This window comes from Sorex araneus, chromosome X, assembly GCF_027595985.1.
Source record: "Sorex araneus isolate mSorAra2 chromosome X, mSorAra2.pri, whole genome shotgun sequence".
In the NCBI taxonomy this organism is placed as follows: Eukaryota; Metazoa; Chordata; class Mammalia; order Eulipotyphla; family Soricidae; genus Sorex; species Sorex araneus.
The window spans coordinates 181,411,900-181,436,934 of NC_073313.1; the positions used below are offsets into that span (position 1 = coordinate 181,411,900).

Consider the following 25,035-nt stretch of genomic DNA (forward strand, 5'->3'; position numbering starts at 1 on the left):
CATACAACGGTTGAGTGCCCATCCCTCCACCAGTGCTCATTCTCCACCACCAATGATCCCAGTATCCCTCCCACCACCCCCACCCCATCCTCCCCCTACCCCATCCTGCCTCTGTGGATCTTGTGCCTCTGTGAATTTCAAGAGAAAAGGCATGGCGGGGCGCGTGGGACTCGAGCGTTCAGTGGCTGAGAGCCACCTGCCCAGGCCGGACATCGGCATCGACGGAGGATGGATGAACAGAGAACTGGGGAACTGGGCCCCAGGCTCGTCATTAGACAGTTTATTTCTCTCTCCTCCCCAGCATAGTCCAATCTCTCCCCTGACAAGGACATCATAGTTGCTTTGGTCGTAGCCCCAGTCACCGTAGTTCCATCATCCTAGTCTCCTTGAAGACCTCAAAATCCTCTCCCTCGTTACACTTTCTTCCCCGTCTCATCATAGTCTCATGGTCCTCTACTTCCAGTCATCTCACCCTCTAGTCCTCCTTCTAGTTCCAAAGTCCCAAGCCTCAGTGCTCATCCTCCCCTATGTCCCCTTACAGCATATATAGGACTCATGAAGGGGGGTATACATAGGTGGGGCTGAACATTGTCACCACAACAAACAGAGCTAAAGCCACTCCTTTAAGAGATTAACTCAAGGACAAAATCTCATCTGAGGGTTCAGCACTCTAGGTTACTAGAAGATCTGCTCAAGGGTGGGATTGCATCCAGGGTGCATTGCTTTCTCCTTTCCTCAGCTAGTAACCCATTTAAACAATCAGTAAATTTACTTCTTATAATATTTCTAGTCATTTTACATGAACACAGTAGGAGAGATATTAAGCTTAAAGGTTGGTTCTTCCTGGGGACATCTCGCTATATATTCCAGACCACAGTCCTCGGGCCAGGCTAGTCTTTCCTAACCCCAAGCAGGATCCTATTCAGCTAATTCTTTTTGGGTCATGACAGAGTTTGTCCCATGACCATGCTCTTAACTTATTATACTTATGGTGCTTAGCTTGTCCCCTTTTGATGCCAGGGTAGCTTACAGCTTGCCCTGGGTGCATCCAGTCCCTTCGTCGGGATCCTGCTTTTGGAGTGCTAGGAACTAAAGGCACCTGAGACTTAAGTCAAGTAAATATGGATGCCCAGGAGTAAATATTATTTTGGAGTCAATGAACTCCCATGTTACAAAGCATAGCATCAACTGTCTTCCTGTGTCTATATTAAAAGGACATTGTTAAACCATGCAAGTGACATAAAGGAAAGAGAAAAACAATACAGAATTATTAGTGTTTGATGGGACTGGAGTGATAGCACAGCGGGTAGGGCATTTGCCTTGCACGTGGCCAACCCGGGTTTGTTTCTCTGTCCCTCTTGGAGAGCCCGGCAAGCTACCAAGAGTATCCCACCCACATGGCAGAGCCTGGCAAGCTACCCGTGGCATATTTGATATGCCCAAAACAGTAACAACAAGTCTCACAATGGAGACGTTACTGGTGCCTACTCGAGCAAATCGATGAACAATGGGACAACAGTGCTACAGTGCTTGATGGAATTGGGTGTGTCTCAGGGGCACTGTTGTGGGAGTAACTCGATAAACCTAAGCTCTTTGCGGGAGGAGCAAGGACAACCCAATGTTACCCAACACTCCTTCTCTTTCTCTTCTCTTTCTCTTCCTTGTGTTGTTTGTTCCAACTGCCAGGGTTGGAAGCCAGGTCTCCAGGTTGGAAGTCAGCAGCCTGCCCAAGGTGGCTGACGTTGTTGAGATGACTAGGGGGTCACACACACCCCCTGCCACTACGCTGCTTGCACGTGCACTCCTTGGGGCTCACGCTCTTCGATGAGGCGCCGAGTCCTGGCTGTGGACACACTGGGGTTCAAACATGTGCTCGCTAGAGCCACACTTCCTGGTCGAGGGGCACCCATGTTGGGGAGGGCTTGGGCCCACTCCAGGCTTACTCCTGGCTCTGTGCTCAGGGAAATGTTCTGGGGGGCTCAGTGCTGAGGACTGAATCAGGGGCAGCTGTGTGCAAGGTAAATACCTTAAAACACATTGACAGGTGTGGGCTGCCAGCGGCTGGCACTTGAATTCGGTTTAATTAATACAAATTGCAGCACGGGCCCCCCACCCCCAACATCTTAGTGCGGTGCTCTTAAGGGTCACACACACCCTTTTTTTGTGTGCTTACGCACAACTGGCTGTGAGGAGATCAGAAATTGCTGCAGAACTGCCAGGGTCACATCCTAGGGCCTGGCCCATGTGACTGTGTGTGGGCGAGGCAGGCACCCGAAGCCCTGAGCTATAGCTGCAGACCAGAGGCCTGGCCTTTGAGCGCATGCACAAGGAAGAGGACAGTCAATGGCCTGCTTGGGTAGAGGAGGGCTTGGTTTCCATGGTGACACCCTTGCCATCCTGCATCAAAGTGAACAAGACTCAGGGTTGCCAGGGAGGCTCTGGGGACCAAGAGGGGATCCAACAGAGCCCAGATATCACTAGGGCCTGAAGTCTCCTGGGACTTGGGGGAGAACCCTGACAGGAAAGAGCCTGGAACCCTGGGCAAGCCCATGGAGCCTGTGGGGGCAGCGGGTGCCCCTCCCCCATAAGACATGTCTGACATATATGGGAGGGTGGGACAGCTTAAATTGAGAAGCATCAATTTTCACTCAACGGTTGAGTTGTATATAACTTGGCCACTCAACAGGTAAGAGCAGTGTTGAATTTAAGTAAAAAGACAGTTTAGATGGTAGATGGAAAGTACACAGAAATCATAAAGATAAAACACAAGAACATTTTCTGTCCCCAGTTAAACATGACAAACTGAACTTATACACTTACTTTCCCCCCCCCCCCGCTTCCGATTCCTCCAAAAGAATATAAAGCAATAAAAATGAGAGGAGAGATGCTGGAGAGATGGATCAATAGGCTGGATCAGGTGCTTTGCATACAGGAGGTCCAGGTTTGCATCCCTGCACCTCACGGTCCCCTATGCACTGCCAGAAGTGACCCACAAACACTAACAGGGAGTTCCCCTGGACACTGTTGGGTGTGCTCCCAAAACATAAAGGAGGGCTGAGGAGATGACTCCGTGGTGAAGTGCATGCCTTGCATGCAGGAGCCCTGGGTTTGGCCTCCGGTGGTGCTAAACAAAGGAAAAGTGAGAAAAGAACAAAATCAAGGGCTAGGGATGGAGCTCAGTGGTAGAGCGCCTGCTTCACACTTATGAGGCCTGGGTTCCATCCCCAGTACCTCCTGTGAGAGATACGGTACAAGCCCAAAGGCACACAGATGGGAAGGGAGATAAAGTGACGGAGAGATGCCAACATGTAGGAAGCTGAAAAGTGGACAGGAGATCTTCCAAAGTGGAGAAAATGGAGACTTGGATGGAGGGGGGCACAGGTGCTGCTGGGAAAGTACCTGAGGGGCTCAGGCTCCAGGGACCTCATGAGCAAGAAACAGGATGGGGCCAGAACACTGGCTGTCTTGGAAATCTGGCTGAAAGCAACTCTCCAGGTGCCCCCGGCCGTCCGGCTAGCTGTCCATCATTCCCGACAAAGGCTTATTTTCTGGAGAGAGGGAGCTAAGGAGAACTCTGGTCCAGAACAGAGGGGAAGATGGTTCTTGATTGCACATGGGGATAAAGTGAGCATCTACCTCTGTGCCACCCAGGACAGTAGCCACTGCTACATGTGGTTGTTAAATATTTGATATGCAGCTGGTTCCAAAGGACAATTGGGGGCCCACCAGGAATAATTCCTGAGTGCAGAGCCAGGAGTAACTCCTGAGAATCACTGGGTGATTTCCCCCCCATACACACTTCCCTACCCAAGAGGGGGAAAAGCGGCAAAAGACAGTGACTGTAAGGTTAGGTGGACACCAGATTTTGTTGAAATGAAAGAATGTAAAAATGTCACCAACAATTTTATATAAATTGTGAACTGAAATTGATGTAGACAGGTAGATTAGGGAAGGCCTCCCCCACATCATAGCAATGAATTTCTGGGAAGTAATAAAACCACCAGAAATAAGTCTGGCCTACCATGTGGACACAGAAAGCAAGACCTGATAAGACCTTCTCCAGCAGCCAACCCGGAGGAGACTAGACCTCTCCCTGCAGAAAGGGCCTGGAGGAAATTACTGGAGAATCCTCAATCCCTCCCTTTAATTTGATTGACCTTCAGCTAGCCTGACCAGAGAAGGCTGGACCTATCCTCCTAGAGAAGATCCAGCAGGAGCAAAAGTCAAGAAAAAGAATTTTAGGGGCTGGAGTGATAGCACAGTGGGGAGGGCGTTTGCCTTGCACGCGGCCGACACGGGTTCGATTCCCAGCATCCCATATGGTACCCTGAGCACCACCAGGGGTAATTCCTGAGTGCAGAGCCAGGAGTGACCCCTGTGCATAGCCGGGTGTGACCCAAAAAAGCCAAAAACAAAACAAAACAAGAAAAGGAATTTTAAAGAAGACCACTCCCAACTCTACCCCACTGGAAACAACCCTAGTAACAAACTCTTACCTAAGCAGAAAGCCCCACAAAGGGACAGATTGGAGAAACCCTGTAAAAGTCACTGGAACAAAGGGAGGGTGTGCATATGCTGCCAGATTCCACGTGCTGCTTGTGCCCATGTGGCCAAGCACCCACATCTCCCCTCTTGAGATGTGTATTTCATGCTCTCATATCCAATGCTGAGTGGGGGTGTGTGTGCAGGGGCTCTCTCCACCTTTGGAAAAGCCCGAATTCTTTTATTTTTTTGCTTTTTGGGTCACACCCAGCAATGCACAGGGGTTACTCCTGGCTCTGCATTCAGGAATTACTCCTGGCGGTGCTCAGGGAACCATATGGGATGCTGGGAATCAAACCCGGGTCGGTCACGTGCAAGGCAAACGCCCTACCCGTTGTGCTATCACTCCAGCCCAAGCCCGCATTCTTTCTTGAGCGAATTACTCTCTGATTTTCTCTCCCTCCTCCCCCTTCCTTAAAACCTCCAAATAAAATCTGTTTTACTTTGCTGCTCCTGAAATTCTTCTCTGCAAAGCAAGATAAGAACCCGATAACCCTGGGTTCCAGGGTGGCAGAGGCGGATTGGGAGAAAGTGACCGTCTCTCTTCTCCTTGCCTCACATAAGCCACCACCCGTAATAAAGTTTGACTTCAAAATGATAACGTTTGGGCTGTATCAGGTAAAACAAAATATATTGCTAGGATGAGGGAGATGCTCCCTAGCACCACACGGCTCTACCAGGCACAGCCCTGGGGGACTAGCATCACTGGGTCCAAACATCAAATATTAGGGCACTTACTTTCTGGCTAAGTATTGTCAGGATGGTCCCTGGGGTCCAAGCACGACTGGGAATGATCCTAATATCTACAGGACTAAGATGAATCCCATTGGTTTCTCTTTACCGGTTTATTGTGGCTATCTTTTTATATTCTTTGTTTTATTTGGGGGGAGGGGGTCACACCTGGCAATGCTCAGGGTTAACTCCTGGATCTGCACTCAGGAATTAATCTTGAATGTACTCATGAGACCATATGGGATGCCGGGGATCAAACCCAAATTGGCCACTTGCAAGGCAAGCAACTTCAGCCCCCTGCGGCTACTCTTAACCCCTAACATGGTTCAGATACCTTTGCAGTGGACACGCTCAGGAATCCTTATGCTGAGTGATCAGGAGCCCACCCGGCCTTCCCTCAATCAGGATTTTCCCTCTATTTCACCTCACTCCTCCCCACCCCCAGACACATAAAATCCACAACACCACAAACCAATGGTAAATGAATGGAAAATTAAGGAAAGAAAAAGAAAAAATATTCCTCTCTGGAACCATCTGCAGAACTGAACGCCCCAAAGGCATATGAACAATGATGCTAGAGACCCACCATACAGTGGCCATTCCCAGCCCAGGGTCCCCAAAGAGACACCCCACTGCCATAAGCCTACAGGTAGCTCTGATTTATTGGAGACTGTACAGAGTCAAGGTCACTGGCTTCTGAGGAAAGCTGATTTCATTTAAAAAAAAAAAAAGAAGAAGAAGGATCAAACAGAGAAAAGGAACTCAGAGGAAACAGACCATCCAGGAGGAACTTGAACAAAACAAGGACACTGAAGATCATTAGAGAGATAGGAGGAAAGATTCTAGGACACAAACAGGATGACCCCCAAAGGAGGAACATTCCCAGAACAAGGGAAAAAGGCATTGGAAATAGAATCCATCCTAATCACGATGAAAAAAATTCCACAGATGGATGGGAGATAAACACTAGGAACATTCCCAAAGCAGAACAAACAACAGAATGAAAAGTGGGATAAGTGAAATGAGAACATTAGAGGTTATTCTAGCGGATTCTGTTGCTCCCACTGATTGCAAGTTTCAGAAAATGAGGCTGGCGAGGTAGGACAGAGATTAAGATGTCTGCCTTGATGGCAGCCAACCTGGGGTGGATCCCTAGTATTGCATACGGCTCCCCGAGCACAAAGCCAGGTGTAAGCCCTGCACACAGCCCGGCGTGGCCCCCCAAGCCTCCCCAACTCAATTTGCTTTTGAAAATTTCAGAGCAAAAATTAGAGGGAAAGAAATGATCAAACAGGTGATGTAAGAGCGATTTCCCAGTTTCCAGAAGAAAGGGTGCGGAGGGGCCAGCAAGATGCATGGCAGCAGTCCAGCAGCAAGTCGAATCAATCCCCATGACATTTCCCGGTACAGGACAAAGGGCAGGCGCTGCACCTACAGGCAGGAGGGGGACAGGACGCCAAGGAGCGGAAGCACATGGCATTTCCTGTCATGCCAGATGCCAACACAGAAGGCTTCGAAATTGGGGGGGAGGGAGGTGGGAAATGGGTGTTGCAACCTAATGTCTCTGCCTAACAAATTATTAGGCGAGAAAGCTGTACAAAGGTCTTTCCTGTTCTGTGATGCCAGGCACTCTGGGGGAGATGCTCCCGCCTAGCTGAAGAGTGAGCCCACAAGAAGATGCCAAGCACCAAAGGGAGAGGCTTGGCAGGGGCGGGGGTGCGTGTGTCATGGTAAAATAATGCAAGACATGTGCTGCACCCAAAGACTGGCACACAGCAAGTGCTCAAAAAGTGAGAGTTGTGGGCTAGAGCAATAGTAGAACAGCTAGGGCACTTGTCTTGCATGAGGTTGACCCAGGTTCAATCCCTGGCATCCCGTACAGTCCTCTGAGCCTCGCCAGGAGTGATCTTGGAGTGCAGAGCCAGGAGTAACCCCTGAGCACTGCCAGGTGTGGCCCCCAAATAATACAAAAGTGAGAGTTGTTCCCATCTTTATTGCTCAGAGAGGGAAAGGGCAACATAGCTGATGAAGCCCACTGTTGGCGTCTTGTCGTCACCTCCTGCTTCCTAGTCACAGAACCCTAAACTTCCCTTGGGAAGCCATGTTGTCTGGGTAGCTTAAGCCAATCGACTAGTCAACTTAATTTATTTCCTCTGGCTACTGTGATGGGATCAAAGATATCAATGAGATTTGAGCTGGACAATGAGAGTGAAAGTCAGAATGAATATATTCTGGTTTTCAGGTTCTCCCTTCTCTGGTCCGGAAGTGACCGTCAGTCCAGAAGACACTGGCAGCTCCCATGCAAGCATGGGTCTAATGATAAAGTTGAAGGCAGAGAAGGCAAAGGCGAAGGACAAGGAAACATCACTGAACCTCTGGATTCAATCTCGTCTTAAGCTGGTGATTCCTAGACTTTTCAGTTAGGACTTTTATGTTTGTTTTTTAAGGGGGGGGTATGCGTTTGTTTTGAACACAGCTGGTGATACTTAGGTCTTATTCCTGTGCTCAAGGATCACTCCTGGTGGTGCTCAGGGGATCATATGAGGTGCAGGGATTGAAACCAGGTCTGCTGTGAGCAAGGCAAGAGCCCTATCTGCTGGACTATCTCTCCGTCCCCTAATTCAGACTTTCTGAGCCCCACAGTCAAAAGCACCCTCATTAATGAAGCATGGAATGAAGTATGAGAACACTTGATGGAATATGTAAAGAGGATGAGGCACCGTGTCATCAAATAGAAAAAAAATAGATAAATTTTTTGATGTATTTTTTGGATATTTTTTCAATTTTTTAAAAAATGGATCTAATAGAAGAAAGTCCTGGACACCAGAAGTTAGATCTATCATTGCTCACTTGACAGATTAAGAAATCAGGGGCTGGAGCAATAGCAGAGCAGGTAGGGCATCTGCCTTGCATGTGGCTGACCCGGGTTCGATTCCAAGCATCCCATATGGTCCCCTGAGCACCACCAGGGGTAATTCCTGAGTGCAGAGCCAGGAGTGACCCCTGTGCATCACTGGGTGTGACTCAAAAAGAAAAAAGAAAGAAATCAAGGCAAGAGGATTAAGCACCAAGTAAATTGTCTAAGATTGCACAGGTCAAATAACTAGTGTGGACCTAGTACAAGAAAACAAATCAACTTTGAACTCTGAGCCTTTCCCACAAAACACACAGTCACTGTAGGTGGAGAAACATACCCCAGCCGAGGGTGACGAAGCCCTGCAGGTACTTCTTCTCTGAGAAGAAGGAGACGCTGAGCAGCGTGTGCAGGTACAGGCCTTCCACCAGCAGCCAGGCGTAGTTGGCCAAGATGCAGTACTGGAAGAATACCATCACCAGCTTACAGCCCACCTGCACAGAGAGAGCTGGTGAGTCCTTGGGTGGGCAAGGGTGACACCCCCCACCACCCGCACAATAAAAAGTGACTGAGTGTAAAAGGTGTGAGGGCAGTAGATGCATGTTGAAAGTAGACTATGGACCAAACATGATGGCTGTTGTTACCTGTACTGCAAACCATAACACCCAAAAGGACAGAGAATAAGAGGGATTGTGCCTGCCACAGAGGCAGGAGGTGGGAAGGGGTGAGGTGGAGGGAGGGATACTGCGAACATTGGGGGTGGGGAATGGGCACTGGAGGAGGGATGGGTACTTGAACATTGTTTGACTGAAACGCAATCATAAAAGTCTGTAAGTCTGTAAATGTATCTCACGATGATTCATAAAAATTAATTAATTAATTAATTAAAGGGGTGAGGGCCCAGGTCTCGAAGTGAGTCCCTCAAGTCCCTACTAGTACAGAATCAGCCCCAAAGATTCTCTCAGGTCCCCCAGGATCTCTCTCTAGAGCACAGAAGCCCACGCATTCGCAGGCTCTGTCAGGATGGTGAATGGGCCACTGAAGAATTAGAGACTGCATCCAAATACAGGAAGTGACAGCCCGTTGTAAAATGATGCCAGAGATTTCCTAACGCCCTCAGTTTTCACCAGAGGAAATAGGCCTGGAGAGGGGAAGTGAATTCTGAGCAGAAGGCTAGTAAGCATCTTGCCAACCTCAGCTTCCCTAAGACAGCTGAAGAAGGAAACTACGTTAGGAGGCAACGTGGTCCCTGGCTCCAAATGGCTCCTGCAGACACACTCTCTCTGGGCTGGAGATTTCTGGATACCTGATGGGAACCCCATGCTGATCTACAGATCTACAGGGATCCCTGGAGGGAGTTATATCCAGTCACGATGGGGTCAGGACCTTAATTAAGTCTTTAGCCTCCCACCCCACACTCTTTTTTCATCCTGGAAATCTCTCTGGTCCTACTTGATGAAACTCTTGGTCTAAATTAGGATATATGCACACACTCGAGCGTGCGCGTGCGCGCGCACACACACACACACACACACACACACACACACAACATAAACTTAATAGCACTGCTAATACAGACTTAACCAATCTTTGAAGAATGATAAGTAGAAATAGTGGGAAGTGGTAGATTGACTGAATTGATCACAATTTCCCATTCTCTTTGTTAGCCTTTGCTTTGGAGCCCATGAGAGTAAAAACTCCAGTCTCAGGGCTGGAGCGATAGCACAGTGGGTAGGGCGTTTGCCTTGCATGTGGCCAACCCGGGTTCGATTCCCAGCATCCCATATGGTCCCCCGAGCTCCACCAGGAGTAATTCCTGAGTGCAGAGCCAGGAGTAATCCCTGTGCATCGCCAGGTGTGACCCGAAAAGAAAAAAAAAAGACTCCAGTCTCCCAGTTTCCTTTGCACTCATGCGTGGTCACATGATAACGTTTTAGATGCGAGGGGGGACTGGAGGAGAGGCTGAAGAGGGATGCATGTTTCTTTCCCAGATCTAAACGCAAACTGTGTGTGTGGTGTGGGGGAGGGGTGTGAGTTTGATCTTGACTGTATTCCCTCTTTTCTGGACCAGGACGTGAAGTCGAGAGTTGCAGTAGCCATAATAACAGAGCAGAGAGAGGGACAATGACTGGCCCTTTGTGGCAACCTGGGGCAACTGTGGGCTCTTTGGATTGCTCATCCACGAACAGATCACGTGGGAAACATCCCCATCTGTTTAAGCCCCTGCTGGAGAGCTTCTTGGTTAGGTATGGCCAACCAGATTCCCAACTGATACACAGAGTAATTCTGCACTGAATCAGCATTCATCTGAGCATTCAGGAGAACGTGGGTTCCAGTTAACAAAACATGATTGTTTTATGCAGACACACTGACATATGCTCACCCTTCTCTGTCTACAACCAACCCCAGCCCTCTCTTAATTTGGCCATCTGTCTACAGCAGAGACTTGGCAGGAGTGGGGAGAGGGGGCTTTGCTGTGCATCTAATTCCTAGGGGAGCTGATCCGCTCCTGGACACAGAAAGCTGCACTACGCCCCCCTCCCTGAGCTTCTGTGCAAACTGTTCTAATCCATGACCCAGTTCACATGCGGGGACACAGAAGACTCACAGAACTTCATGGTTCCGCCCTCGCTGTGCCCCCTGAATCCTGGGTGCTAAGCACACCTTAGTAAGGGCTTATGGGAAGGACAATGGGGCTACTACCTGCTCCCCAGTTAGACTAAATTAGACAGGCTGGCCTGTTACCGTGTGAACATCGCAGTGGGTGTCATCATCGGAGAAGAGCACGGCGTCCTTGATGAAGTTGGACAGGGCACGCAGGATGAAGGACACAAACAGGTGCATGTGGATGTAGTTGCGGGTGCAGTGGAGCCTCCTAGAGGGAGAGAATAGGGGCCAAAGCAGAGGGAGGGGCTGATTTGTGGCCAGGCCCACTGCTCTCCCAGTGCATTGGATTTTTTTTGGGGGGGGTGCAACCAATGGTGCTCAGGGCTCACTCCTGGTTCTGTGCTCAGGGATCATTCCTGATGGGCTCAGGGGACCATATGAGTGCCAGGGATTGAACCCAGATCAGCAGCATGCAAGGCAAGTGCCCTGTCCACTGTACTATCTCTTTGGCCCTGGGATAATGGCTCTTTGTGGATGACACAGCTCCCTGATACTCTGTTAGCGGACCATGAATGAGAACCCAGGCCCCCAGACGCACAGACTACTTTAACTCATCCTGCAATTAAAAAAGAGAAGTTGGGGTCATAGTGACAATGTTTTATTCCATCGTGACTTCCCATTTTCTCCAGTGCCTGGAATTGTTTAGGATGGGGCAGGAGGCAGGCAGCCAAACGGGGAGTTGGGAGCAACACAGAATACAGACTGGGGGAGAAACTCAACTCGCGCTCGGCCACATACTAGCTCGATGACCTTTCCCTGTCCCAAAGTTGGGGTCTGTGTCTGTCATAGAAGACTGAAGTCTATTACTTGCTTTCTTCCTCTGCCACCAGAAGAAAGCTTCCTAGCTCGCAGATAAGGATTGTGACACATGTTTGGCAGCTCTGACCAATTAGCACGCTCGGAGCTGCTGAGTTGTCAAGAAACCCAGCCAGCCCTATGAGAACTTTCCCCAGGAATTTCACTGCAACAAATTGGAAACCCTCTTTGCCCTGATACTACTGCACCAAAGGACTGTACCCCAGCAGGTGCCAGTGGTGGCTACCTCTGGCACTACTGCCAAAAGCCTGACTTCAGAAGAGGCTAAGCAGAGTGAAGAGATGGGGGCTGGGGGGGGGGCAGGGGATAAAACTGCTTCCTTGAGCCCTTAGGACCATCTACACTTAAATCTAGAGTCTCTGAACTTATCCATTACGTGGGGAAGGTCACCTTTGTTTTTTCTTATGTTCTTTTCAGGTGAATTTTTGTTTCTTGCAATCAAGAGACTGGGTAATACATCTGTAAAATAGGGGTAATGATAGCTCATACTATTGTGTGAAAGTTAACAAACATATATGTCAAGCAACGGGTACAAGAAGTTCTTAGTAATGCTCATAAGGCGCAGACTAAAAGAACAAACAAGGTCCTGGGTACTTCCATGTTTTGCCCCAAGTAAGCTTTAGATCGAGAGGCAATGCTCAAACCTTCCTTGCCGGGTACCGAGCAATGCGACGAGGCCTGAGTCTGGGCAGCAGGGGAGATGGAAGGACGGCAGCGAGTTCTCACCGGAAAGCGCAGAGGATGCTGAGCGCAATCAGGAGCACCACCAGTGAGGAGCTGTAGCCCACGGTGTACATGACCTTCAGCTTCAGCAGGAACTTGTGCTGCAGAGAGAGAAAGGCATGCAGCGGCCCCGCCCACCCAGGGCTCTAGCGCGCCTTTTCTGCTTCAAGCTTGGCATCTTGGCTTGGAAAAGCTCCAAGGGATCATCTGATGCCAAGTCAAACACCCAGCCCCTGTGTGGGGTCCTTTCCGATCCCTCAGAATTCAGGCCTTTGCGCGAATACCTCCCGGCACCAGGAGCTCACTGTGTCTCTGGAAGTCATTCGACATACAGCAGCATGAAACAGTACATCGTTGCTTTCTCACATGTAACAAAAATCTATGACCTCCTAACTTCCATGGACAAGTCCCTTTCACTGCTTTGAAGGTCACTTAAGTTGAATTTGTCTGTAAGGCCTATTGTTATTACCGTAATTATTTGGTTTTCAGATGTGCTCAGTGCTTACTCCTGGTTCTGTGTTCAGGCATCACTCCTGGCAGGCTCAGGGGACCATGGGGGAGCCAGGGATTGATCCTGGATCAGCTTCATGCACGGCAAGTGACTGGCCCACTGTACTGTCGCTCCAGCCCCCCTGTTGTTATTTTAAACTAATCACTAGACTGGTAGAAGTCACAAAGAGGTAGAGAAGCCTGCCAACTCACACAGGTCTTTGGCCCTCTCTCTCCGAACAGGCCTCCTCAGCACCAACTGGTCCTCAACTTTAATCCTTCTCCAGCTTGTGCAACTGACATGCTCTGGTTCATCAAAGTCCTTCTTTTTTGTTTTTTTTTTTTTTGTGTCATACCCAGCAGTGCTCAGGGATTACTCCTGGATCAGTGCTCAGAGGTCATTCCTGGTGGGACTCAGAGAACCGTGGGCTGCTGGGAATTGAACCCAGTTCAGCCACATGCAAGGCAAGTGCCCTACAAGGCTATACTATCCTCAGTCCCCAGGTCAGAGTCCTTCCTAAGTAAGACTCCCGGAAGCCTTACTGGAAGGCTCTGAGTGTTTGTCTGGGCAGGAATACAGGGAACTGAACCTTCATGTGCCCTAATCCAGGCGCTGCGCTCCTGTCTGTAGGGATGAGTGGCAGGACTTTGGTTAGGATCATTTCATAAGACAGTCTCATCTAGGGCACCAAAAGCTCTCAGTGGACTGGAGTAACTAGGGAAACACTACTGTGTGTGATATAGATAGATAAACGTGAAGACCTACAGTTCTTAGATTCCAAATATAAACTGTACAACAATCTTTTTTTTTTTTTTTTTTTTTTGCTTTTTGGGTCCCACCCAGCAATGCACAGGGGTCACTCCTGGCTCATGCACTCAGGAATTACTCCTGGCAGTACTCAGGGGACCATATGGGATGCTGGGAATCGAACCCGGATTGGCTGCGTGCAAGGCAAATGCCCTACTGGCTGTACTATCACTCCAGCGCCTTCCCCACTCGATTATTTTTAAGATTGTTGCACAGGGGCTGGAGCAATAGCACAGTGGGTAGGGTGTTTGCCTTGCATGCGGCTGACCCGGGTTTGATCCCCAGCATCCATATGGTCCCCCACGCACCGCCAGGAGTAATTTATGAGTTCAAAGTAAGGAGTAACCTCTGTGCATGGCTGGGTGTGATCAAAATAGCAAAAAAAAAAAAAATTAAAAAAAATAATCAAGAAAGTGACAAGTATAATGTTATATCTTAGCTTTATCAACCAGATGAACAAATCTTTAAAAGTAGAGAAGCTTATAATGAAAATAAAACTTTCATTATTCAATCTTTCTGGAAAGTAGTATGGATCAACAATCTTTGAAAAAATGCACTTTTTTTTTTGGTCTTTCCTTCTACCTCTATGAGTTTTTTTTTTTTATTTTGGGGCTACACCTTGCAATACTTAGGGCCAATCTCTGCCTCTGTGCTTAAGGATCACTCTAATTGTAGGGGGTGCTCCAAGGACCATGGGGGGGGGCAGGGGCTCAAATCTGGGGGTCAACTGTGTACAAGGGAAGTATCTTACTCCACTATCTCTCCAGCCCATTTTGAATTCATATTAAGAAATAAGCACACATATAAAAGCATATTTACATATGAAGATGTTTATCAGAGAACTCTGTGGTGAAAAATACCCACATGTCCAGCAAAGGACAAGGAAGGGCTGGAGCTTCAAAGGTGCAGGTCACTTTCCCCACCTTCACGCCTCACCCCTTCATCACCCACCCTCCCACGAGGGTCAGTGGGCTGAGACCGTGGCACAAAAAGCAAGGGAGGAGGCAGCTGCCAAAGAAAGCAGGGCTGTTCTCAGTTACAGGAAACAGTGCCCCGAGCAGCAGGCTGCCCTGGAATGTGCGGTGCTTTGGCCAGTCCGGGCATGTGATTTGAAGAGGCACATTCATAAACTGGAGTATTTCCGGAGGAGCAAGATTGTGTCATCTGAAGAGCACATGAAAACAGCGGGTTCCTGTTTAAGCAGAGGGCTACAAGCAAACAGGCAAGTTTTGAGAAGAAAAGTATTGGCATTAGTTTGGGGAAGGATCCAAACAGCCAGAGTACCTGGTAGCATGTGTAGGGCCCCAAGTGCGATCCCTGGCTTCTCATGGTCTCCTTTGCACTGCTGAGGTAGGCCCTGATGACTCCCAGCAGGAGGGGGAGGCTCCTGGTAAACATGAATCCCCCTCCCCTCCTCCGTCCCAAAGAGAAACTGCATTTAGATGGGCTGAATTGACAGTACAGCAGGCAGGGTGCTTGCCTTGCACGCAGACAGCCCAGGTTTGGTCCCCAGAATATCATATGGTCCCTGAATCAGCCAGGACTGATTCCTGAGCCAGGAGTAAGCACTGCTGGGCGTGGTCCAAAAAGCCAAAAAGAGAGAAAAAAGTATTGGAAGTATTGAGACAGGGATGGATGAGCAGCAGGGGGAAAGGCGGATTTGACTCAAGAGTGACCTAAAATGTACTGGAGCCAGGAGGTCACCTGCACCCTGGTGCCAGGGTGAGTGCCAGGTGATTGACCTGTTCCCAAAGGACATGAGGAAAAACCCAGAAGCCAGGGCTGCCTCCTGGGAAGAAAAGGAGGACCGTCAAAAGAGCAATCAGCTTCCAGATTCTGGCTATTGTGAACAGTGCTGCATGAACATACAGGTGTAGATGTCATTTCTGCCCTGTGTTTTTGCAACTTGGGGGTATATTCCCAGAAGTGGTATTGCTGGGTCATATGGAAGTTCCATTTCTAGTTTCTAGAGGAGTGCTCATATTGTTTCCCCAAAACATCAGCATTCCCAGCAACAATGAAGAAGAGTCTGTTTATCCCTGCATCAGGTGGGGGCAGGAGGGATATGGAGGACATTGGTGGTGGGAACTGTACACTGATGGAGGGATGGGTGTTAGAACATTGTGTGACTAAAACTGATTATGAAAGCTTTGTGTGAATATCTCATGGTGATTCAATAAAAAAGAATAAAAAGAAACAACTTCAGAATCAAATTGGAGGCTTAATTATGAAATAATAATAAAAATAGTAATAATAATAATAATAATAATAATAAAAGAGCAATCAGCTACATGAGTGCAGTGTTCTGGGTTTGGACGCATCTGAGAGCTGAGGGACGTATCTACACTGGAAGACCCACATGCCAGCTAGGATCTTGCCACAGGAGGTGAAGTCCAGAGCTGGGGGTGCGCGTCTCCCCTGGGACCCCCGTTTCAAAGCCCTCCTTGCAGAGGCAGGTGTGGAAGGGCTGTGGCAGCAGGAGGGATGGCAGAGGGCAAGCCTGGCATGTGTCACTTTGCTGTCCGATTGCTGAGCTGCGGGAGCCCTGTAGACCCTGGCCAGTGTGCCTGCACCCTGCCCTGTTCCTATGTCTTTTTAGGTCTGTTACCGGGTCCTCTTGCCAAGAGGCCTGAGGTCTTAATGCTCCAGCCCCCCCAACCCCCAGCCACAACAGAGCCCCATGTCCCAGAGGAAATTGCTTCCAGAAACTTCCTTGTTATCTTACCTGGATTCTGCTGCCTTGTTCGGCTGTGTCTCCTGACGACACCACCTACTCCATCTAGATCAGGGGTCAGTGGACTTTTCCCATAAAGGGACAGAGTAAATATTTTAGTCTCTGGGACCATACACAGTCTCTTTTGCAATTTGTAGCGCCCAGCACTGGTTCTAGCTATGGCTCTGATTCAAGAAAGAGATAACTGCTAACGAAGGAGGTGGCCAGGTTGGCCAAAAGTGATCAAGCTCTGCTCTATGTAACTGTTTGAATCTCTACTTTGTGGCAGAGTGGCAACTTTGCCTGGTTTTCCTACCAGTCTGACTCCACTGTTGGCTTTGCTCAATAATGGAAAAAGGGTGTGCTAAGGAAGGAAGTTGAATAAAGAAGGCAGAAGAAGGAGGAGGATGAGGAAAGGGGAGGAGGAGAGAGAAGTAGGAGAAGGAAGAGGAAGTAGGAAGAGGAAGAGGAGGAAGTAATGGGCCACAGCCGGTGGTACTCCTGGCTCTGCACTCAGAAGTTACTCCTGACTATTCCTGGCAGTGTTCGGAGACCATATGGGATGCTGGGTATTGAACGCTAGTTGGCCAAGTGCCAGGAAAGAGCCCTACCTGCTGTACTATTACCCTAGCCCTTAAATCTTAAAATTTAAGACAGTGTATCACCTATGGACTTATGATCTGGAGACTCTTTCCATCTTTTTTTTTTTTTTTGCTGTGGGTTATTCTTGGCTTCCTGGTGGTAGTGCTAGGAGGACCATATGGGATGCCTGAAATTGAAGCCTGGTTGGCTGTGTGCAAGGCAAGCATCTTACTCACTGTACTGTCTCTGGCCCTGAATCTCTTCCAGTCTTAAAATTAAGAACAACAAGGTTTCTTGTTTGTTTTTGTTTAATGTGAGTTGAAGTCAAGGCAGGTTTCCTATCCATGATTTTTCTGGCCATTAAGTTTCTGAAGTATGTGTAGAATTTTGCTTTCTTCTTTGGGGAATCCGAGCCCCTTGTGTGGGGATTTCAGTTTGCATCCCACCACTGCCCAGGGTCCATTCATTCCTGGCTGATTAGGCTAAGCCAACAGTTGTCACGTGGACCTCTGCCACACCAGACTCAGGAAAGAAAAGTTCTACAGGATCCAGAACAATTCTTCAGTGTAAAAGGGTCCTTAGGTCAAAAAGTTTGAGTACTGCTGGCCTGAGGCAGTCATACAGGAGAGGGGTGGGGACAGGCTGCGGCCACTTTGTCCAGTGAGATATAAAACCAGGCTTGCTAAGGGCCAGAGAGATAGCAAATAGGGCCGAGCACTTGCCTCGCGTGCAGCTGATCAGACTTGATCTCAGGCACCACACATGGTCCCCAAGCCCGGTCAGGTATAAGCCCTAAGCACCACCATGTGTGGCCCCCCCAAATAAAAATACACAAAATGACAGGTTTACTGGGACACTGGGCAGCAATGCCCGTGGGCTTCTAGGAGGGAGTGGTGGGAGGACAGGTCACCCCTCCTCCTGGCCACACGGGTAGGGCAAGGCCACTCGCAAAGGCCAATGCTGCCATCTGGTCTATGATGTGTTGTCTGTGCACCTCACACACAGTTTGCACCGCAACCCCATTGTGTGTGCCGTGTTTATGAAGCCAGACAGAAACACTTGTTTCTTGTAGTCCACAGTGTCCTCTTTTTTAAAAAAATTGAATCACCATGACATAGATGCATTGTAGTCACACAGTGTCCCAACACCCATCCCTCATCAGTGTAATTTCCCAGCACCAGTGTACCCAATTTCTCTCCCACTCCTTCAAGCTATCCCCCACCCCAGCCTGCCTCTACGGCAGGCACCTGCCCCCCCCCCTTCCCTCTCTCATGTTAGGCATTATGGTTTGCAATACAGATGCTGACCAGTTATCACATATCCCTTCACCTGCTTTCGTCACTCAGTTCTTGTTCAGAGTGATCATTTCCAATTAGTATTGTCATAATGGACCCTCCTCTATCTCAACTACTCTCCATCACCCACACCCTTGTGGTACTTCCCAATCACTGAATAGTCCTCCTGGTCTCTGTTTTCCCTGGCCTTGGATATTAGTTTCATACGTTTTTTTAATATCCCACAAAAGAATGCAGTCATTCTATATCTGTCCCTCTCCTTCTGACTCATTTCACTCCGCATGATAGTCTCCAAGTCCATCCTTTTATTTATAGGCAAATTTCATGACCTCATTTTTCCTAACAGCTGTGTAGTATTCCATTATGTACATGTACCATAGTTTCTTGATCCGTTCGTCTGTCTTCTTTATTCTTGGTGGTGCAAAGGGGTGGGAACCAAACGCCTCCCATGTGCAGGCAAGCGCTCCACAGTGAGCCACAGTGGAGGTCACCGCGCTCCTAAAGCATCCTTTGGTCCTCTGCCTGGCCCCACATCCTGAGAAGCTTCCCTCTTCACTGGATGAATCTTACAAACGTGATTTCACACACTAGTCTCCTGCCATCGTGGAAGTCAATGACAGAGAGGGGTCTGCAGGCTGGAGCCCACCCGCCACACCCTTAGAGACCAAGGGTACCCACGGGGCCGGGCCTTACTGGGATCCATTACTGAAAGCACCCCACTAAGGCCAGAGCCGAATAGCTTGTGTGTTCCACGGCTGGCTGACAAGCCCTGGAAGGCAGTCACCTGCTTCCCTGCTTCCCCCCCCCCAATCCCCTTTTAATGGAGCAGTGCTCAAGCCCCTGTGGATGCCCAGAGAGGGCAGCGGGGTGGCACCGGTCACCCTCTGCACACTGGGCCTTGTGGTCTGCACGCGGAGCGAGGCTTACCCGCTTCTCGTTGTTGGACGAGTTGTTCATGTTGATCCCACAGGCCAGGTCAGGCCTGGGGAAAGTTTCTGACCAGCCGTCTGGAGTGCAGTTTCGAAAGATGGAACCTGTAGGTGTCCAACATCCTGGAGGTGAGTGGTGGGTCTCCTGGGTGCCCTCAGCCGTGCCTTAGCCTAGAACTTCCTGTCAGTCCGCCCCCCACTTTTCTCTAATCCACACACAGTCTCCACTGGCCCTGCTGATCCTAGAAGACAGAGAGAGCCAGGGAAAGAGGTGGGAGAAGCTGTGGGGAGGACAGAGGAGCTGAGAAACACAGAACATGGGATGCTCATGCATGTCTGTGTGTGTCTGCATGTGTTTGTGTGTCTATTTGTGTGTTTGGGGGTGTGTGTTTAGGTGATTTTGTATATGTGTTTTTCAGAATGTATTTGTGTATATATATGCATGTTTGTGTGTACTTGGTTATATTTGTGTATGTGTGTGTATTTATGTGTACATGTGTGTATTTGTGTGTTTGGAGGGTGTGTTGGGTGCATCTGTGTACGTGTTTTATGAGCATTTGTGAGAACTTCTGTGTATGTGTATATTTATATACGTGTGTATATGTGTGTATTTATGTGTCTCTGTGTGTTTGTGTCTGTGTGTATGCACATGTGAGGCAGAAACAGAAAGACCCACTGATACCCGCTGATGACTCTGGCTGGGCACAAATCCCCAACCCTCAGCCTCCGAGCACTCATTGCCTCCTTCATGCGGCCCCTCTGGCCTCACCCACTCACCCCCACCCCTCACCCCCATGCTTCACTGCACGGTAGCCAGGGATGGGGGCGCTGACACTTGTCATGGTTTCCAGACCCCTCCAGTGTCTGCTCCTCACCAGCCCACCGCACCAGGGACCCTCGCATCACTGCTGCCTACAGCACCCAGGGATGGTTCCGCTCAAGCTCCCAGGCTCCAGGATGGAGGATGGAGCCTCCCAGACTCGGGCTCAGGGTCACTCAGCGTTCGCAGAGAGCGGGATGCTCTAGAAAGGCAGATAGCATCTCGGGGTGTGTACTAAGCTGCAGTTTGGGGGAGAGTCGCCCTAAAGCTCTCACTGATACTCAGACAGTAGTGGGGTTAGGACTCCCTACTGCAAACTGGGGATGAAAAGTGGTCCCACCTCCTCCATCTGGCCTTGGGGGCGCGGTGGAGATGAGCCTGTCCGCCACAGGGGGCGCCAGTGTCCCGGACCCCGCCTGCAGGAGGAGCTCCGTGCCAAAGTGCAGGCGCGCCAGCCCTTCGGTTCCACAGCGACCTCGTGTGGTAGTAGGAGGAAATGACAGCGGGAGAAGCAGCACCCAGATGACTTGCAGAGAGAGAACAGGGCCCTCAGGGTCACCCCTAGTGGGTCTTGGGCAACCCCAGGAGAGTGGGTGGGGCTCGAGAAGGAGGCGTTGGGCTTCTAGTTAGTAGTGTGGCCAAGAAATTGTTAGGGGAGGGACGTGGCCATGGACAGGGCTCTGTCGAGTCCCTCTGCAGAAGGGCAGAGGTTCTGGCTCAAGGAAGGCTGCCAGGGCGAGCTGGGAGAGAACGTCAGGCTCTTGGCTTCCGTGGTTCCCCTTTCCTTGGCTGGCTTTACAAGGGGGCGGTGGGGAGGGAGATCAGGAATAAACAGTGTGGGTTTTGGTTCATTCTTGTGAAAGGCTCACCAGGAAGCAGTTCTGGAGCGATAGCACAGCGGGTAGGGCGTTTGCCTTGCACACGGCCAATTGGGGTTCGATTCCTCTGTGCCTCTCAAGAGGCTACCAAGAGTATCCCGCCCACACAGCAGAGTCTGGCAAGCTACCCATGGAGTATTCGATATGCCCAAAACAGTAACAAGTCTCACAATGGAGACATTACTGGTACTCGCTCGAGCAAATCAATGAACAACAGGATTACAGTGCTACAGACAGCGTTATATGTGAAGAAGGGAGCAGCTGTACCAGGGTGTAGACTGCTTAGGGCAGGAGCCAAAGGATAAAGGATAACCAGGAAACTCTTTCGCCTGCATCCAATGTCACCTCCACATGCAGCCACAGACAGACCTAGACTACCACCCAGAGGACCAGCACAGGTTCTGAAGTCAGAAGATTCTGGGCTGGAGGCCTGAGCTCTCCACCACGGGTTGTGATTGGTGGTAGGTGCCTCACCCCTAAATCACTGTTGATATGAGTTTATAGAACCCCGTCGGGGAGCCTGTTCTGGTTATTTTGCTTCTGGACCACACCTGGTAATGTTCAGGATGATGCCTGGCTCTGAGCTCAGGGATCACTCTTATCAGGGCTTGGGGGACCATATGGGATGTTGGGGATTGAACGTGGGTCGGCCACATGCAAGGTTCAGCCCTACCCTCTGTAGTATGGCTCCAGCCCCATTTTGTGGTTTGCAGGGATTTTGTGATGACCACGTGCATCCATGTCTATAAAACTCTAGGCACCTAATAGAGCTTATATCAGTGCTCCTTCCCCTTCTAAGACCACCTCCTCACTTTCCTGCTTGAAATTAAGAGAGTCCTTGTAAACTGGAGCTTTCCTAGGGCAGGAGACACCACTCCTACACCCAGGAGAACAAGGACTTCTGGGGAGGAAACAGCAGATTTGCAGGATCTGGCTGAGTGAACAGAGGGAGCCAGGTTCTCAAAGGCAGGAGAAGCCAAGGTGGTACCCAGGCCCAGGGGCTGGAGCAGGAGACCTGGTTGCTAATGGCACAAGAACATGAGAGGAAGGAGGGGCATGGAATAAAGAGAAGCAAGCCCACGTTTTGATCACTTCCCTAATTCACTGCCTCTTACCCTCTCTGGGTAAGACCTTCTAATCCTCTACAAGGACCTCCTCACCTCCATCGTTCCGTGCTCCACCTGGCCCCAGAGAACTGTCCCTGGTCTCATACTTCCAACCCCGGCTCCATGCAGAGAGCACCCACAGCCTCTGGGCCAGGATTTCAATGGTGGTGGTGGTGGGGGGGGGAGGCAGGGGGTTACCATTTCTGCTTCTGTCTGTGAGCAGCCAGAGGAACCTCGGGCACTCCACTTCCACCATCTGTCCTGCCGCAGCTGACGGCCAGCAGCTCATCCTGTCCCACAGCCCCTTGCAGCCTGGCAGGAAGAGTAACAGCATCAGATCAGGGTGGCATGTGACCCAGTGTCCTGCCCCTGCCCCCACCCCCACATACCGGCCCGGACACCCTTCCTGCCAGAGTACCCCGAAGGTGCAACAGGCCACCCCCAGCTGTGCCCCTGGCATGCTGCTTTCAAGTTGAAGACAACTGAGAAACATCAAGTCCCAGAATGATGCCCGGGAAATGATCCATCACCCTAAAAATTAAGACATAAATTGAGAGATAGTACTGTGGGTAGGGTGCTGGTCTTGATTGTCGCTGACCTGGATCCAATCCCTGGTACCACATAAAGTCCCCTGAGACTTGCCAGGGCCCTGCGTGCAGAGCCAGGAATAAGCCCTGAGCACAGCCGGATGTGGCCCAAAAAACTAAAAGCAAACAAAAATTAAGACATAAATCTCTCCCTGTTTGGAGCTGAGAGACAGTCTGTCTCCCAAGGTCCATTTTTATGTGGAAATAAATCCTGAAAATTTTCTTTTTTAGTTTTCACTGTGTTGGGGATGAACCCAGAGCCCTAGGACCCGTAAGTTTGTTTGGGGTCCGCATTGGGTGGTCTTCAGAGCTTGCTCCTGACTCTGAGCATAGGGATTATTCATTACAGGTCTTGGGGGGACAGGTAGGGTACCAGAGATTAAACCAGGTTGACCAAGTGCGATACTATCCCTTCGGCCCCTACCAAATTTTGTGTTTGCTTGTTTTTTGATTTTTGGGCCATGTATGATTATGCTCCAGGGTCATGCCTGGCTCTGCCCTCAGGAGTCACTCCCAAGTGACTCAGGGGACCATAGGGGATGCGGGGGATCAATCCCAGGTCGGCCATGTGCAAAGTAAGTAAGTGCCTCACCCACTGCATGATCTCTCCAGTCCCCTACCAAACTGTTCTTTAAATGGAAATTTTTCAGATTGGTGGGATATCTCAAAGGTCTGGAGGGCATCCTTGGCATGCAGGAGGCCCTGTTTGGACCCTGGCACTGTTTGGTCCCCTGAGCACCACTGAGAACAGCCTCAAGTCCAGTGCCAGGAACAGCCCTCAGCATTGCTGTGTGGCCTCAAAGCCAAAATAAATAACTTGCAAAACACTGAGCATTTTTTATGGGGAGGGGCTACACTTGTTCAGGGGCTATTCGATACCAGGGATCAAACTCAGGGTTCCTGCATATAGCACATTTGCTCAGTCCTTTGAGCTATCTCTCTGGCCCCTGAAAAAATTCTTAGTTTCTGTTTCCCCCCTCAAAATTATTTCCCTTTCCTCCCCCCCCCCAGTTTTCTTTTCTTTTTCTTTCTTTCTTTCTTTTTTTCTTTTGGTGGTGTCAGGATCAAAACCTTGCTTGGGCCTCACACATTGCTCTACTCTTGAGTCACTTTCCCGTCTCTTTCTGCCGCCGTGTTGGGCCTAGAGATAGTACGGAGATTACCTGCATTACACCTACTGGGTTACATCCCAGCCACCACCAGGAGTGACCCCTGAGCACAGAGCCGGGAGTAAGCCCTGAACACCACGAGGTGTGGCCCAAATCTCCCGCCCTGCCAAAGATAATGCAACCTCGTGGTTCTGACTAGAATAAGGGTTTCTTATTCTGTGGACCTCTGTGTGTAGGCAATGAAATTCATCTTTTCGGGGCTGGAGTGATAGCATAGCGGGTAGGGCGTTTGCCTTGCACGCGGCTGACCCGGGTTCAAATCCCAGCATCCCATATGGTCCCCTGAGCACCGCCAGGAGTAATTCCTGAGTGCAGAGCCAGGAGTAACCCCTGTGCATCGCCAGGTGTGACCCAAAAACCAAAAAAAAAAAAAAAGAAAGAAAGAAAGAAAGAAAGAAAGAAAGAAAGAAAGAAAGAAAGAAAGAAAGAAAGAAAGAAAGAAAGAAAGAAAGAAAGAAAGAAATTCATCTTTTCCCGGTTCGTCTGTCTTGTGTCAATTTGAAGGATTCCCAACCTAGACTTAGAAGAGAGGAAAATAGGCTTCGTCTCTGACACTCATGATCTCTTGAGATCAGGAAATAGAAATGTCCAATGCCATGTAGTGAGGACTCCAGGTGAATGGCACAGAGGAGGGAAGGAAGGTGGCTCAGGGGAGCCTCACCAGGGCAGAGCTTAGGCACTAGCTCCCTATCCTGGCTGCATATTCTGACTCCCTGAGAGCTTCCAAAACATACCCAACTGGAGCCAGAGCCATAGTACAGTGGGTTGGAGACTTGCCTTGCATGCAGCAGACCCAGGTTCAACCCCAACATCTCATAGGGTCCAGGAGTGATTCCTGAGTGCAGAGCCAGGAGTAAACCCTGAGTATCACCTGGTGTGGCCCCCAAACAAACAAACAAACAAACAACCAAAATAAACCCAACTGAGCCCAAGAACCCTGATGTTACTGTTCTATTTGATGACATTAACCCTTTCCAGACAATTCCAATGCAATGGTAGGGGATCCTCTTGCCCCAGGATTCTCAAACATCAAAACAATCTAGAAGGCTCCTGGGAAGAGATTCCTGAGCTCCAGCCCCAGCATGGGTAGAACTTGAGACTAACAGATCCTAACAGCTTGACGTGGTCTCAATGCAATGACAAGCTGAATTAAGAGCGAATGAGGATATCCTTACAGATGTTGAATCTTGAAGCAGTTTCCTTTTTTCATTTGGCCGCTAGGAAGCTCACAGCCAGATCTGTGGTGCAGTTTTGGTGTTCCTAAGGGACTCTGAAGTGAATCCAAAGAATATTAGCTGTTGCCATTACAAAACAAGGCACACCTC

At 49.7% G+C, this 25,035-nt stretch overlaps 1 protein-coding gene across 1 annotated transcript in view; it reads right to left on the reverse strand.

Moving 5' to 3' along the window:
- Window positions 1–25,035, reverse strand: part of SCTR (secretin receptor) — a 70,308-nt gene that overhangs the window by 10,552 nt on the left and 34,721 nt on the right. Inside the window, exons 4-8 of the mRNA XM_055121236.1 lie at window positions 22,153–22,266; window positions 19,149–19,255; window positions 12,338–12,435; window positions 10,874–11,003; window positions 8,469–8,622 (exon numbers count right to left, since the gene is read on the reverse strand). Of these exons, the coding sequence (XP_054977211.1) occupies window positions 8,469–8,622; window positions 10,874–11,003; window positions 12,338–12,435; window positions 19,149–19,255; window positions 22,153–22,266 (603 nt within the window). The remainder of the gene's footprint in view (window positions 1–8,468; window positions 8,623–10,873; window positions 11,004–12,337; window positions 12,436–19,148; window positions 19,256–22,152; window positions 22,267–25,035) is intronic.